Source organism: Nomascus leucogenys, chromosome 2 (genome assembly GCF_006542625.1).
Source record: "Nomascus leucogenys isolate Asia chromosome 2, Asia_NLE_v1, whole genome shotgun sequence".
NCBI lineage: Eukaryota > Metazoa > Chordata > Mammalia > Primates > Hylobatidae > Nomascus > Nomascus leucogenys.
This window is the reverse complement of record NC_044382.1, coordinates 150,734,065-150,750,858: the sequence shown is the minus strand read 5'-3', so window position 1 is coordinate 150,750,858 and position 16,794 is coordinate 150,734,065. Positions and strand designations below refer to the sequence as shown.

Here is a 16,794-nt window from a genome sequence, read left to right as displayed (position 1 = left end):
TAGTGGGCTTTACAAAAATCCCCATATGGGTGGCGCACACCTCTAATCCCAGCACTTTGGAAGGCCAAGGCGGGCAAATCACTTGAGCTCAGGAGTTCCATACCAGCCTGGGCAACATGGCAAAAACCTGTCTCTACAAAAAAATACAAAAATTAGCCAGGCGTGGTGGCACGTGCCTGTAGACTCAACTACTTCAGTGGCTGACGTGGGAGGATCGCTTGAGCCTGGGAGGTCAAGGCTGCAGTGTGCTGAGATTGCACCACTGTACTCCAGCCTGGGTGACAGAGTTTTTTGAGGCAGGCAAGACCCTGCCTTAAAAATAAATAAGTAAATAAATAAAGGCCAAGTGCTGTGGCTCACGCCTGTAATCCCAGCACTTTGGGAGGCCGAGGCGGGCCGATCACGAGGTCAGCAGTTCAAGACCAGCCTGCCAACATGGTGAAACCCCATCTCTACTAAAAATACAAACATTAGCCAGGCGTGGTGGTATGCACCTGTAACCCCAGCTACTCAGGAGGCAGAGGTTGCAGTAAGCCGAGGTCACGCCAGTGCACTCCAGCCTGGGCAATAGAGTAAGATTCCATCTCAAAAAACAAAAAAAACCAAAAAACAAAAAAATACTCCATACCCAGGGCCTATCTCAGATCAATTATATCAGAATGTCTGGGTGTGGGATCAGGGGACCCTGGTGATTCCCATGTCCAGCCAGGGCTGGGCACCACTGACCCTATAGGGTAAATGGATTGATCAAGGGCACAGAGACTTGTAAATTTGCTAGATGTTGCCAACTGGCCTCCATGGCGGCTCTGTGGGGGTTGCGTCAATTCACACTCCCACCAGCAATGTACAAGAGGGCCTGGATCTTCACAGCCTCCCCAGCAAAGTGGGTTTGTCAAAGTTTTTTATTTTTGCCAACCTGCTAGTTTATTTATTTATTTTTTAAAGGTATCTCAATTTTGCTTTAATTTGCATTTTTCTTACTAGGAGTGGAGGTTGAGCAGCTTTTCGCATGTTTAAGATCATTTAATCTGTCTGGCCATATTCTGTGCCAATTGTTCTTTTCATTTTCTTTTTTTTTAAGGTTGACTTATCTATATTTTAGCAAGACTAACTTACTTGAGTTGCAAACACTTTTTACTGCTTTGTCTTTTTATTTTTACACCTTGCAAGAGGTGGTATTGTATGGCTTTGTTTTTGTTTTTGTTTTTTTCCTGGATCACTTTTCATATGCTTGAATGTATTCATCTTTTCAATGGCTTTTGGATTCGGATTTGGGTAACATGGTTTATGTTTAGAAGGAAGCTTCCCATATTTTCTTCTGGCACTTTTGTGATTTCCTTTTTTTGAGACAGAGTCTCACTTTATCGCTCAGGCTCGAGTGCAGTGGTACAATCTCAGCTCACTGCAACCTCCACCCCCCAGGTTCAAGCGATTCTCCTGCCTCAGCCTCCCAAGTAGCTGGGATTACAGTCGTCCACCACCACGTCTGGCTAATTTTTGTATTTTTAGTAGAGATGGGCTTTCGCCATGTTATCCAGGCTGGTCTCGAACTCCTGAGCTTATGAGATCCTCCCACTTCAGCCTCCCAAAATGCTGGGATTACAGGCGTGATCCACTGTGACTGGTCTGATTTCCTTTATTTGTGTTTAAATTTTTGATCCTTGTGGAATTTTCCCTGATCAAAGGATCCATCTTTGTTCTTCTTTCTAATGGCCAATTGTCCCATTACCCTTATCAAGGAGTTAGGTAGGAACTGCTTTGTGGGGCATGAAATGAGAATTTCTTTTTGTCTTATTTATAACAGCATCTGCCTCTACTCTTCTGAAACTGTGTTCCTGTCCACCCACCCATTCAACTACCCATTGATTGACTGACTGATTCATTCAATTTCTCGTTTTTGTTTTTTTGCTTGTTGAGAATTCTAATATTAATTGGACATTGTCCCTGACCTTTTGGGTTTCTATTTAGGATTTGTTTTTATCACTTAGTAACCAACGATGATGACATTTTATCGAATGTCTAGTATATTTGTTCCACATATCATTTCAATTAAACTTAAAACAAAGCAGTGATGTGAGTTATACTATTTTTCCCATTTGAGGAGTCATTTAAAAGAGGTTTTGAGGCTTTCCAATAGCCCCCAGTTGGAAAGTGGCAGTACTGGATGCAATTCAAGAGCCCAGTCTTCAGGATCCTGCCTTTTTACCTACCTGGACGCTGTAAGTGGCCTCTGTGGAATGGCTGGATGAGGGAATGAATGAATGAGTCAATGAAGGAATGAGGAAGGCAGAATGAGGCAGCTCTTGCTTTCAGAGGAGCCCAAAGGGAGAGGTTAAGATAGGAATGCAAATGACCAGAATCCAGAGTAAACGAGAGCCCACCAGCGTTTTGGAAGCAGTCCACTTTCTACCCCCACCTATTTAAAATGCTTCATTCTTTCCAATTCCTCCCCACCCAGAATCCATGGAACCAAACGCTGGGGTAGGGACAGTGGCCAGCCTGTCTCCTTGGGTTTGATGCATTACATCATCCACGTGGAGGTCCCCTGCGGAGCTCCGCAGCCCTGCAGCCTCAGGGGCAGGGGGGTGGGGAGCATGAGGAAGGGGGAGAGGGGGAATAGGAGGAGGGAGTAGGGGACAGGGAGGGAGGAGATGCCAGGAGGGTAAGTGGAGAAGAGGGACGGGAAGCCAGGGGGAAGCAGGGGAGGGGGTCAAGGAGGAGGAAAGAAGAGAGCTTGGGGAAAAGGAAATAGGGAGGGCGGAGAAGTTTTGGGCTGGGATAGGCAAGAAGAGGGAGGAGGAGAGAGGAAGAAGAATAAGGGGGGAAGGGAGAAAGAGGGGGAGGGAAGGGGGGAAGAGGTCAGGGAAGTGGGGGAAGCAAGGAGTGGGGGGAAGAAGAGGAAGGAGGAGGGAGAGGAGGAAGACGGGGTGGGAAAGGGGGTTGGGGTAGTGGGAGTTTCCAGGAGGGGTGGGGAGGGGAGGAGGGGAAGTGAGAAGGAGAAGGAGAAGGAGAAGGAGAGAGAAGAGGGATGTTGGAGGAGAAGAGAGCGGGGGGTGGGGGGGAGGAGGAGGGAGTGTGAGAGGGAGGGAGGAGGCAAAGCCCCTACTCCAGCCCCCACCGCGGAGTTGCGCAAGCCTTCCGGGCTGGGATTGGCCGGCGGAGAATCAAGACGCTCCGCCCAAGCAGCCCGGCGGCCAATGAAGAGGCGGGCCGCGGCCTGGGAGGCCAATGGGCGTGGGGGGGCGGGGCGGGCCGCGGCCTGGGGTCCCCGCGCGCTCTCCGTCCGCAGTGGAAGCCGTCGCCGCGCTCGGAGCTCGCAGGCGCCGAGTCGCCGTCGCCACCGCCGCCAGCCCGTGCGCCCTCGGCGCGTACCCGCCGCGCTCCCATCCCCGCCGCCGGCCAGGGGCGCGCTCGGCCGCCCCGAACAGTGTCCCGCTGCGGCCCCGAGGCGATGGCCACCAAGATCGACAAAGAGGCTTGCCGGGCGGCGTACAACCTGGTGCGCGACGACGGCTCGGCCGTCATCTGGTAGGAACTTTTCATTCCTCTCCACGCCCCGCTCCCCGGGCTTGCGCGGGGCCTCGTGCACCGAGCCGGCCTCCCGGCGGGACGGATTCGGGGCCTCCCGCGCTGTCTTCCTCGCCTTATACCGGGACGGCGTGCCAGGCCCCCGCGGGCTTCTCCGTGGCCAGCGCGTCTGTTAGATTGTCCTCTGCAAGCGCCGCGCCGCGCGGCCACCAGCGCTGATGTGTGTGTGTGTTTTTTTCTTCTCCCAATCCAAAGGGTGACTTTTAAATATGACGGCTCCACCATCGTCCCCGGCGAGCAGGGAGCGGAGTACCAGCACTTCATCCAGCAGTGCACAGGTAGGGATGCGCGCCTGCTGGGCGGATGCGCGGTCGTTGGGAGGTTGTCTGCACCCGGGGAGCCCCGGCCAGAGCGAACCCGGGAGGAACCGGTGGCCGCATGGGGTGCCCCTGGCGCATGGCGTGGGAGGAACCCGATGTGAGCGTTTTAAGGCCTCATAAAACCTTCTCCCCTCTGGACATCCGAAGCAACAGAAGTGACCCACCTGCCTCCGCCATCCCACAATGCCTTCTCCAGGCGGGGCAGCTCTTTTGCCCCCTGCGGTTCACTGATTTTTCCAAGGTCAACTCCTGTGTTTCCAAACTCCAGTGTCCAGCTCTTCCCACTGTCCCCTTTGATCACTCACTGAGCCCAAATACGAACAGGCTAGGGGGCTGCTTGGAGGGGAAAGAAACTCAGCCGCGCCCTCCTTTCTCCCACTATCATTGTCTGCTTGTGTGCTGATTTTATGTGACTTTTAATTTGACGAGTAGAATCAGATGCAAAGGAGTACACACCATATGATTCCATTTATAAATTCTAGACAAGGCGAAACTAATCTATGGTGTGAATGTCAGAATCGAGGTTAGCTTTTGGGGGTAGATAGCCACTGATTGGGAGGGGCACACCACTCAGACCGCTGGGAGCTGAAAATGTCTCTGTAGACATTTGTTGATCTGGGAGGGGGTTATGCAGGTGTGTACCCACGTGAAAAATCATCAGACTGTATACTTCAGATATGTGTGCCTTAGGCATTTCCCTGTGGTCTGTGAACCATGAAAAGAAAGACCACGTGGCAGGCATCGCTATAAACCCCTCAGTAGTGGCAGAGGCTCTGTGATGTTGGTAATGGGACCTTTTAAAGAGATTGGAGAATGCGACTGCCTCCCATCTCTGGTCTTTAGTTGGATGCAAACTTTCGGACAAAGGCAGCACAGCCCGGAGGTTAGGGCGTGGACCCTGAGCCAGACGGTGTGGGTTATTTATTTATTTATTTTCTTTTTGAGATAGAGTCTTGCTCTGTTGCCCAGGCTGGAGTGCAGTGGCACAATCTCAGCTAACTGCAACCTCTGTCTCCCGGGTTCAAGCGATTCTTCTGCCTCAGCCTTCTGAGTAGCTGGGATTACAGGCGCCTACCACCACATCCGGCTAATTTTTTGTAATTTTAGTAGAGACGGGGGTTTCGCCATTTTGGCCAGGCTGGTCTCTAACTTCTGACCTTAGGTGATCTGCCCACCTTGGCCTCTCAAAGTGCTGGGATTACAGGCGTGAGCCACCGCGCCTGGCCGACGGTGTGGCTTTGAATCCCTGAACGGCTGCTTCCTGGTTGTGTGGTTTGGAACAAGTTCCTTAATCTCTGGGGGTCTGGGTTTGCTCACCTACACTCTCACAGTGCTGTTGTGAGGATAAGTGAGTCAGTATGTATACAATGCTCAGAACAGTGCCTGTACAAGCTACATGATTGTTTGCGAAATAAATAAAAAGTACAAAATTGTGCCAAGGGATCATGTGGGTGTTTCTTTCCTTAACTGCTTCCATAATCAAATTACATTTTGCATTTAGTTCAATTCAAAGGATATTTGTGGAGTGACTACTAGAGGCTGGGTGATACTAAGAACCCGCGTGCGTGCACTCACACACACACACGCGCACACACACACACAGACACACAAAACTAAAATTATTCCTTGAGCGCTGCCTCTAGATATTCATTCATTGCTTTGGTAAACAGTTGGCCTAAAATAGCAGCATAAGGCACTGCAACGATGTGGAGAGTTGGCAGGGCAGGATTTGAACCCAGGCCTCTGTCCCTCCGCCTCTGTGGTTGAATGCTTTTGCAAGTGGAGTAAGTGCAAACTCTTAACTTTCTCCCCTCCAGTTAGTGAACAGCCAGGGGATTCAGCAGTATTTCTGCTTTGCCGGGTCTGAGGCTATGCGTTACAGACCAGCTTCCCTCCCTAAATTCGGCTTCTTTCTTCCCGCTGGTCACCCATCGCTCCCTTCCCCCATCAAACCATGTTCTGCCTCTGAAGCCCCTGTTCTCTCCAGCAAGTAGAAGGTGATGAGAAAAAGCATCCATCCCATCAGAAGAATCCTGGTAGATGCTCCCAGGCCTCGGCCCACTCTGGTGTAGTGGGAGAACACTTCCCTCCTCCCACAGGCTTGTGGTTTTCTGCTCAGACCCACCCCCTGCCCCCCAGGGACGGGAGTAGGGAGTGGCGCGTCTGGCGAGGAAGCTAAAAATGCTCCCCTGCTGTGTGTGGATCCTCATGAATGGGCCATGGGAGCTTCAGCTGCAGTGCTTTCTTTCCCCAGCCATCTGTTGGACCAATGCATAGGAGAATTATGGTTGCCGTGTCTGCTCTTGTTCCTCTCGGAAAAGCTTGTTCCTTCCTGCCGTCGTGTCCTCATAACCCAGGGACAATGGACTCAACACTGGTACTGGCTGGATAGTAGTCGCCACGCTTGACGTGCGTTATCTTGGTCATGCCGCAGAACAGCCCCGTGTGGCAGATACTAAGGTTGTTCCCATTCTACAGATAAGGAAACAGGCCCAGAGAGGTTAATAGACCTCCTGCGTGCACCCAGGTAGAAAGTGGCAGAGTCGGGCCTTGAACCCAGGCAGGCTGGCTCGGGGCATGTGCTCTTGGCTTCTGAGGAGGTCGTTTAGATTCTCACCTCTCGTGGGATTGCTTGCAGGTTGCAAATGACATGTTTGCCCGCTTGTGACGCAGAGAGGACTCTTTTGTGGCCCCAATTCCCTGCCCGGTATCCTGGCAGGCCTGAGAAGAAAGGTTCCACTCTGGCTCAGGCTTCCTGCTTCCAAACATGTCACAAGGTGGCCACCAGACTTGGAAGGCCAGAAACAGCACCCAGTTTCTTCCTTGTAAACTCAGGGTGTGGGCCTTCCTGGGGTCCTGCTCTTCTCCCAACCCTCCCTGCTGTGGCACTCAGGCATTCTATCTGAAACACCCCCTTCCCTGGCCTTCCCGCCTCAGGCTACTGTCCCTTCTCCCCTTCCTCCCCCAGGGCTTTCCAAAATGGGATCTCTCCACCCAGCCTCCCCTCCTCATCTCTCCCCAGCCTCCTGGCCTGGCCTTTCCTCCCTAGGAGCTGTTTTCCGGAGGGCCACTGGGTGTCTGTGCTGCCAGGCCAGTTCCCCCCCGACCCCCGCACTCATCTTCCCAATCTTTCTGCCTGCTCTGGGTCTGCGCTGCTTCTTCCCGAGCTTGCCTGGCTCCCGGCCTTCCTCGCTGCCTGCCCCTCCACTACCTCTGCTCTTGCTTCTTGCTCCGTGGCTCAGTTTGCCTGGGATGGTCAGAGACCTTGCAAGGGTGGTGAGAGATGTCCAGTGCAGATGAACGTAAGCAGAAAATCCACTGTGGTCTCTAGGTTGGAAACTCCAGGGGAAGTTCTAGCAGCAGCAAAGGCTGCCTAAACTCCAAACAGCCTCTCCTCCTCCTCCTAGCTCTGTCTTCATCCTTCACCTCCATTCTTGCAGGGAGCAGGGAGGTTTAGCCTCTGGGCAGAGCCGTATTGGTGGAGAGACGGAGCAAGCCTCTTTGCCAGTGATTTTGGGGGTCCCTGGACTGTCCTTGGCCCTGAGGTCATGTGCCCATCCCTAGACCAATCACGGAGACTCTGGGTGGCCAGGCCTGGATCACATGCCCACCTCTGGAGGGGGGGAGGGGGGGGGGCAGCCCCACCCAAACCAGGAGACTGACTTGGGGAGGTGGCTTCCTAGGGAAGAATGGCATGCCGCTTTCACAAAAGTGTCCATTTGCCCCTTAACATCTCTGCCTTCCTCTTTATAGCAACAGTCTATTTGCCCTTAATCTTCCTTGTCTGGTATCCACTCTGTTCTCCCTTGCTGGGGTAATTCTTTCTACAGTACAGTTCTAATCAAGTCACTCCTCTGCTCATTAACCTTTTATGGCTCCCTTCTGCCCATTGGATTACACTCAGGCTGTCTGCTTGGCTTTCTAGTCGGTTCGTCCCCACCCATATCTCCTCTCTAGTAGCTCCACACAGCCTCCCTCACACACCTGCGGCCCAGCACTGTAACATTTCCCGTCTTGGTGCTTTTGATTTTGGAGGTTTCTACCATGAGGAATTCCTCTTCCCCATCTCAACTCATTTAGGACTCAGCCGCCCACCTAGCTTAGTGTGATTCCTTCTTCATTTCAACTCTGAGTACACTTTGGAATCAGAAACACTCTAGTCCGGGCGCCGTGGCTCATGCCTGTAATCCCAGCACTTTGGGAGGCCAAGGCAGGCGGATCACTTGAGGTCAGGAGTTCAAGACCAGCCTGGCCAACATAGTGAAATCCTGTCTCTACTAAAAATACAAAAATTAGCTGGGCATGGTGGCCGGCGCCTGTAATCCCGGCTACTCGGAGACTGAGGCGGGAGAATCACTTGAACCCAGGAGGCAGAGGTTGCAATGAGCCAAGATCGCGCCATTGCACTCTAGCCTGGGCGAAAGAGCGAGACTCCGTCTCAAAAAAAAAAAAAAAAAAGAAAAGAAACATTCTAGATTGACATTTCAGCTCTGCTTCTCACTCACTGTGTGTGTGGCCTTGGGCAAGTGCGTCCCTCCCTCTGTGCCTCAGTTTTTAGGTCTGTAAAATGGGGATCGTGACATGCCTACCTCCGAGGGTGACTGGGAGGGTTCACTGAAGTAATGCACCTAAAATGAGAGCACAGGCCACGGTGTGTGTTGGCTACCCTTACCACTGCTTTTCTTTTTCTTGAGACAAAGTTTTTCTCTGTCGCCCAGGCTGGAGTGCAGCCTCTGCCTCCCGGGGTCAAGTGATTCTCTTGCCTCAGCCTCCCGAGTAGCTGGGACTACAGGCATGTGCGACCACACCCGGCAAATTTTTGTATTTTTTAGTAGAGATGGGGTTTCACCATGTTGGCCAGGCTGGTCTTGAGCTCCTGACCTCAAGTGATCTACCCGCCTCGGCCTCTGAAAATGCTGGGGTTCCAGGCGTGAGCCACCGCGCCCGGCCTCAAGTAATTATTTTTACTCTGATAGCACTCGTGGAGGCATTATGCTTTCCATTCGGAAGCTTTCAGTACACGTCCCCGCTCAGCACAAAGTAGGCACCTGGCTCAGGCTGGTATGCAATAGGCATTTGGCCCCATGGGGACACACATTAGACCCTTGGCCTGGGTCTGCATGAAGGAGAATGGTGAGAGGTGCTTAGCTCAGTGGTTCAAGGTTTGGGTTTTGTCCGATTGCCTGGGTTCAAATACCTGCCATTCGTGTGCTCTGGAGCAGGTGAGTTACCCATCTGGTAAGCTGCTACGGTGCGGTCATTAGGAGGATTAAGGAAGCAAGTCCTTATGCTGCTTAGGACATCGTGAGCGCTCCATAAATGTCAATTACTGTGATTGCCATTTTTGTTTGTGGAATTTAAGTGATGTGGAAGTAGCGTTCAAGAGCACCAAGAAGACGGAAGGGGGAAAGATGATGGGAAGGAAATGGGTGCCGAGCTGGGCTGGAGGGTCACAGGTTCACCTGACAGAGCCACTGGGAGCCAGGAGCAATCAGGGCTCAACTGGCAGAGGTGGAGGGAAAGGGGCCATTTACCAGACTGGTCATATGATCTACCTGACCACAGCAGAAACGGCTTACAGATCATGTATGTGTGGCGAGGCAGTGGCTGGGGCTGTTTATGAAATCACATTTTGTTTCTGCACCATTCAAATAATACATATTCTTTGTAGCATACTCATAAACCAAGACTAAACCAAAAGAATAGAATACCAAGTAGATATAATACAGATATAGTTTTGCAAACACTCAGGAACTTGTTCCTTCATTCGTTTATTCCTTCATTCTCCTGTTTATTCATTTAATTCATTCAACATATGGGACTGCTACTCTGTGGGGCACGATTGTAGGCACTGAGGATAAATATAGAAGCAGAAAAGGCCCATGTCCTTGTGGAGCTGACATTTTATTGTCATCTCCCAGGACAGACCACTGGTTCCATTTTTATCTATATTCTTGAAATATTTTTCTGTGTGTAATTCTACTACAAAAGGGGATCATAGATATTTTCGAGCCACCTCCCCCAACAACTGCAATTCCAAAGTTTCCTCCCTATCTTCCCCTCTTCCTCTGCAATACCAGTTTAAAAATGGCTACGTAGTTTCTCTCTTACAAATGTAACATTGTTAAACCAATCCTCTATCCATGGACCTCAAATTATGTGTTGCAAGCAGTTTTATTTTAGAAGGAATCCAGGCATCTGGGAATGAGTCCAGTTTTCTGTTGGCGCAGATTTTAGAGCTGATTGGTTAAGAGCATCAGTGGTGGCGCTGGGGCGTCTTGCTTTGAACGATAGCCTTGCTTTGCTGTGTGACCTTGGGCAGATCTCCCAGAGTCTCTGTTTTCTCGTCTGTAAAGATGGGGATAATGACTGCATGTAGGTTGCCGTAAGGATAAACTGGCATATTCCATATAAAGCTTGTAGAGTACTGCCTGACACAGAGTAAATGCTCAATAAACATGGTTATTGTTAAAGTAGCACCTTCGGAAGGTGTTACATATCAATGGATAGGTTGAAATAAATTTGAGATGTGGGGTGGTTACCAGAAAAGCCTTCTTCATGAAGGGCAGCATCAGCTTGGTTGGAGGCAGGTGCCCTGTGACATTTGCTGGATGATGGTCTGGGTGGAGATGATATTCCCATGAGGCTCTGGTCAGCCAGTAGTGTTTAACCCAAAACGTCACAGAGAGAGACGTAGAGATTGATGTTATTTTCTATCCAGCATTCCCTCCTTTGGGGAACCTCTCACTTCCATTTCATAATAATCCTGGTCAGCCAATGTAGTTCCTGTGAGAGTGCATATAACCCAGACCTGTCCAATCAGAGCAAGCCACTCTTCTGCTAACTGATTGGTTCAAGGGCCCTTGTGACTCACATCTAGCCAATCAGATTCATCCCTGAGACTTTGGACAGAGTTGTTGGTAAAGAGTCTTTTTTATCTTTCTCTGGGATTAAAACAAATAAGAATGATGACGGCTTGGAGCTCACAGGGTGTGTCTACCATTTATAGATAGTACCTGCTGAGAACTCAGGAACAGAGCCTGGTGGTGGGGGTGGAGACAGGTGACGTGCCTTAAAACTCTGGGATCTAGCCATGCCTGAAGCTTTCTCTTTAGATGGTTCACTTTCATGAGCCAAATAATATTTTTTCTTAGGCCAGTGTGAGTGGGTTCTGGATTTAGTTTCCATCTACAAGAGTCCTGGCCATAGTCTCCAGGTTAGGCAGCTGGACACAGTCTCAGAGGAGAGGAGAATCCAGGCTGGACAAGGAATTTAAAGCCTCTCATGTGAGAACTGACTGAGGAAATTGGGCATATTTAACCTTGTGAGATCAAGAGGAGAGATCCTTGGGAGATACGAGTGTTGTCTTCAGATGTTTGAGGGGCTGTCATGTGGAAAGTGTGGACTTCCTGTGTTCCTACCTTACACCAACCCTATGTGGTAAACGGGACCACGCAGTAGGAATTCAGGGATAGTGTGTTAGTCTGTTCTCATGCAGCTATGAAGAAATACCCGTGACTGGGTAATTTATAAAGAGAAGAGGTGCCGGGCGCGGTGGCTCACGCTTGTAATCCCAGCACTTTGGGAGGCCGAGGTGGGTGGATCACGAGGTCAGGAGATCGAGACCAAGGTGAAACCCCGTCTCTACTAAAAATACAAAAAATAAGCTGTGCGTGGTGGCGGGTGCCTGTAGTCCCAGCTACTCGGAGAGGCTGAGGCAGGAGAATGGCGTGAACCCGGGAGGCGGAGCTTGCAGTGAGCCGAGATTGCGCCACTGCACTCCAGGCTGGGCGACAGAGCGAGACTCCTTCACAAAAAAAATAAAAATAAAAATAAAAAATAAAAATAAAAAAAAAATAAAGAGAAGAGGTTTAATTGACTTACAGTTTTGCATAGCTGGGGAGGCCTCAGGAAACTTACAATCATGGCAAAAGGGGAAACAAACACACATGGCAGCAGGAGACAGACTGAGAGCCAAGTGAAGGGGGAAGCCCCTTATAAAACCATCAGTTCTGTGAGAACTCACTATCACCAGAACAGTATGGGGGAAACTGTCCCCCTGAGTCAATTATCTCCACCCCGTCTTGCCCTTGACACTTATTACCGTTCAAGGTGAGATTTGGGTGCGGACACAGAGCCAAACCATATCAGATAGATTTTGGGTTGACCTGGAGAGGAAGAGGCCTTTAAGGTAGAATGGGCTACCAGAGGAGAACGTGAGGCCCCCATCATAGGAGGTATGTCAGGAGAGTCCGGCTAACCACTTGGCATAGATGTTGAAGAAAGGATTGAAGGAGGCTTTCCTTGCCTCTGCGCTCTCCTGTCTCACAGCCCCGTTTTCTGGCCTGCTATGCCTCCAGGAAGACTGGCTGGCCTTAGTGCAGGCCTGGGGGATGCCTCTTGGAGGTGGGATCAGCCCCACCTGGATGACAGAGACTGAGAGTGGCAGAGAGGTGGTTCCTACGGAAAACTGGAGTATAGTTACCAAAAGAAGGGAGCTGGAATGCTGAGGAGTCAAATTCACTTGTTGTGCATGACCTCTGCGTGTATGGCAATACAATACACAGGGAGTTGGCAGTCTGTTTATCATGCTGTTTTGCACCTGAATATTTTTTCCCTAGCTGCACATACACACACGGGTTTCAGAAATTTGGGCGAGAAGGGAAGGAGAGAAATTGCTTTCTTTCCTAAGGTCTAACGGAATGTGATATCAAAAAGAAGCTCCAAATCTGTGACAGGGCTTTGGGCAGTTACAAAGTGCTGAACCGTCTGTCCGTTCTGCATGTGACAAACATTTTATTGAGTTCCTACTTTGCTCCAGAAACAATGTTGGGTTTTTAATTTAATTTTTGAGACAAGGTCGTGCCCTGTCACCCAGGCTGGAGTGCAGTGGCGTGATCTTCCCTCACTGCAACCTCTGCCCCACAGCTCAGGCGATTCTCTTACCTCAGCGTCTCCAATAGCAGGGACTACAGGCGCCTGCTACCACGCCTGCCTCATTTTTGTATCTTTCGTAAAGATAGGGTTTCACTATGTTGTCCAGGCTGGTCTTGAACCCCTGCGCCCAAGCGATCCACTGGCCTTGGCCTCTCAAAGTGTTGGAATTACAGGCGTGAGCCACCCCGCCTGGCTGGGTTTTTGTTTTTAAGTGGTACCCTGAAGGGCTGCTAAAACATTACCTTTGTAATTTTCTGCACTTTCCAGTCTCCCGTTGCCTTCTTTGCCCACACATCTGTTGCTGGGAGGCCTTGAGCCACGCTGCGTAGCTTTTTTGTGTGTCCACAGGGGCGTGGGCTTTGCGGTGGCTCTTTCAGTCTACTGCATGTTGATGTTTGTGCTTTCTTTTCCGTTTGTGGCCGTGTCACCCATGATGAAGGATGATAGATGTGTATCGTCCTGGTAAGTACAGGGTCTCAAGTTCAAAAAAAGCATCCCCTAAACACTAGTTGAATTGGGTTTTTGCCCCTTGAAAATATTCAGAAGTTAATGCAAACTTTTTGAAAGCATTGTTTACAGGTTTTATAGGTGTTATAAATACCTCCTTGTCTCCCATCCTTTCTTTACCCCATTTCATTCTGGTGCCCACCCACACCCAGAGCATGGAGCTCTATGCCTAGGTCTTTGGTAATATTCCAGTTGCCAGATTTAGTGGTCATTTCTTTGTCTCTGATCCACTTTACCTCCCTCCAGCGTTTGCCAGTGGCCAGCACCTCCTGAAAAGATAGTCCGCCTCGCTTGTGCTTCTGCTTCTGCGTGGCTAGACTTGCCTAGTTCTCCTTTTATGTCTCTCTCCTGTCATTCTCACTTCCTTCTGCTGCTGCTTCTGCTTCCTGCCTGGTAAGTCCAGGCGTTTCTTAGGGCTCCACCCTTGATCATGACCTTGTCTTCTCCAGGATGTTTCTTGAGCATCTACTATGTGCCAAGCCCTTTGCCAAGTACTGAGTTGAGTCCTTTCCCTGACCCCAGTGAGCTTGCAGTCCAGGCCAGGGTGGCTTTCTAACCTTCAGGTCAGGTTGCTCCCCCGCCTGCCACTCCCAACACCTTTTCCCCATAAGGTCCAAATGCTCAGACATGACACGGAGTGCCCTTTATGACAGGCGCTGGCCAGCCAACCCCTCCAGTGCGTGTCTCCAACACACATGATGCTGACCTCAGGGATGCCCAAGTCCCAGGCCCTACGCAGGGGCTCTGCGTGTGTTAGCTCAGCTAATTTATCTTCTCTCTGAGGGAGTAATGAGCAGAGTGACACCCACAAGTAGAAGTTATCCCCACTTCGCTGAGGAGAAACCTGACATTTTCCTTGGAGAGCCAGAGTCGCTTGCTGGAGATGCTGCAGTTGGGAAGAGCTTCACTTTGAATCCAGATCTGTGTCCGAGGCTCCCAGCTCTTCCCCTGTGCCACGCTGCCCTCCTTCCCGCTTCCCTAGGCCTGTGGACTCTCTTCCCTCTGCATGCACTGTCTTCATCTGTTTTGCCTTCCTGGAGGACTCCTACACACCCATCAAGGCCCAGTGTGAATGTTCCCTCTGCTCGGATGCCCTCCTTGTCTTCGTGGTGCTGGTGTCCCGTGTGGTGGTTGTGTGCATGTCTGTTTCTTCAGCTCCTTGGCGAAGTCCTCCTGGAGAGAGGGACTTTGTCCCTTGGGTGGTATCCTTGGCGGGGAATCCCCATCCTTCATCGTTAGCTGGCTCCCAATCTCTTTCCCCCATGGGTGTGTTGCTCCCTTGAGGGGGCCCAAGTCAGGGGCTGAATCCTGGGTCATAGGCCTTTCCCAGCAAGTGCTGGCTGTCCACCCCTTTGTCTCTTGCTTATAGAAGAGAACCCATATGCCTGGGTTCACATTTCAACTCTACTTCTTATGAGCTGTAGGCGCCTGGGACAGAATCCTACAGTTACTGCTGTGGGCACCTGGGACAGAATCCCGCAGGGACCCTTAGAGGAACATGGAGGGTGCAGCCCTGGGAGGCGGGGGCACATAGCCACCGACTCTTATCCCCCATTGGTTGAGGGGTCCTTTAGGGGCTTTAGGGTTTCTGCACTCCAGGCTGTGCCTCTGTGAGGTTGAGCAGCTAGACATGGCAGGATGTCATGGTGTACCCAAGTGGCTGTGCCCACAACCACTGAAACTAGACATGGCCTTCGAGAAGGTGACAAGGAGTCAAAAAGCATCTCCTTGCAGCATTTAGCAGTGCCTAAGATCATAGCCACATGTGCGTTATGCACCTGTTTGTCATGTGACTTTATTGGGAGCATCCAAGCCCCGTGGGGCAGCAACCTGGTCAGCTTTGTTCTCTGCAGTATTGGCAGCGCTGGGAACGGTACCTGGCAGCCTGCACAGATGTCTCTGAGTAGGCAAATGAGTGACAGTCCGATGTCTGAGAGCTAAGCTCACACAGGAGGGCCCGCTGTCCCCTCCTCCAAAGTAACAGCGCAGTGGCCCACAAGGCTCCCGGCCGCTACCACTGGCCATGTGACTGCTCTGGCCCCAGGCATCTTACTCCAGAGCCCAGGCATCGCCACCTTCCTCTCCCACTTAAACAAGTGCCTGTGACTTTTCTGATTCAGCTCAGTGGCCTCAGCAGTGGCAGGTCCCCTAAGGCTGGTTTTTGAAGGCAGGCATGGCACTTCAGCATTTAATGTTTTATGTCATGAGTGCATTTTGAAATTAACCCGCCATAGATCTTGTTTTTAGTTCTGTACTTAGTTTATGGTCATCACGCTTTTCTTCATGCACTTATTCTTACTTTGTCTCCTGTGTACTTAGGTAAGCTTCCTTGCCAGTAATAAATAAATAAGTTGATAATAGCAGCGGTTAACAGTGGACCTTTATTAGGCCAGGCATTAGCCAAGGCCATTGCGTTAATTTCCTATGGCCGCTGTAACAAATGACCACAAACTTGGGGAACTAAAACAACATAAATGCATCATCTTATAGTTCTGGAAGTCAAAAGTCTGCCATGAGCCTCACAGGACTAAAATCCAGGTGTGGACAGGGCTGGTTTCTCCTGGAGGCTCCAGGGGAGAATCCATTTCCTTGCCTTCTTGTGTGCTTGGAGAGACTGCCTGCATTCTTTGGCTTGTGGCCGCTTCCTGTGTCTTCAAAGCCAGTAGTGGCAGGTAGAGTCCTCATGATGCCATCTCTCTGGTTCTGGCCCTCCTCCCCACCTTTCCCCATTAAGGACTGTAGTGATCACATGGGTCTCACCCATAGAACCCAGGAGAATCTCCCATCTCAGGATCCTTACCTTAATCACACCCTCAAAGCCCGTTTGCCACGTGAGGGACATATTCACAGTTTTGGGGTTTAGGACATAGATGTCTTAGGGGCCATTGTTTTGCCTGCCACAGTCACTTGTGATTTCATTTAAAACGTGCAGTGACTCTGCATCGCGGGCCCTGTTGTTATGCCATTTCGCAGCCGAGGCAGTATGCAGGCCGGGCTGCAATTCTTACCTGGCGCATGTGCTTCTCGCCCCCACTCCTGACACCCCCTGCACCCCAGCTTGCAATGTAAAATCTTTGTGAAACAAGAAGGGAAGACCCCAGGAGGCTCTTTTGTGGAACACCCAGGGGCAGATCTAAGGCCCAGGCCCAGGCCATGGGGGAGCCGTGGGACTGTTGAGAGGCCACTGTTGTTTAGAGGCCGTTGCTGCCATTGTTGTTGACACAGAAAACCTGTGCGTGTGTCTGGGGGAGCAATGCTCCTTAATTCCTGAACCCAAATGTTCCCTCCTGCCCTGGAGAGACTTTCCCAGGAAATCCCGATTTCCCTACTTTTGCCTGAAGGGCTCGCCTTCGGCGGTCTGATCTGACCCGGAAGCACTTTTCTCCCCGTTTCTGGCTAGAATTCTACTCTGCTTATAAAATGGAGTGTATTGTTCATGGCT

The 16,794-nt window shown here is 50.9% G+C and overlaps 1 protein-coding gene across 1 annotated transcript in view; it reads left to right on the top strand.

Annotated features, from left to right (window-relative positions):
* The first annotated feature begins 3,270 nt into the window (after positions 1-3,270).
* The window catches only part of COTL1 (coactosin like F-actin binding protein 1), a 51,788-nt gene continuing 38,264 nt past the window's right edge, over positions 3,271-16,794 (top strand). Inside the window, exons 1-2 of the mRNA XM_030819460.1 lie at positions 3,271-3,528; positions 3,784-3,866. Of these exons, the coding sequence (XP_030675320.1) occupies positions 3,452-3,528; positions 3,784-3,866 (160 nt within the window). The 5' untranslated portion in view covers positions 3,271-3,451. The remainder of the gene's footprint in view (positions 3,529-3,783; positions 3,867-16,794) is intronic.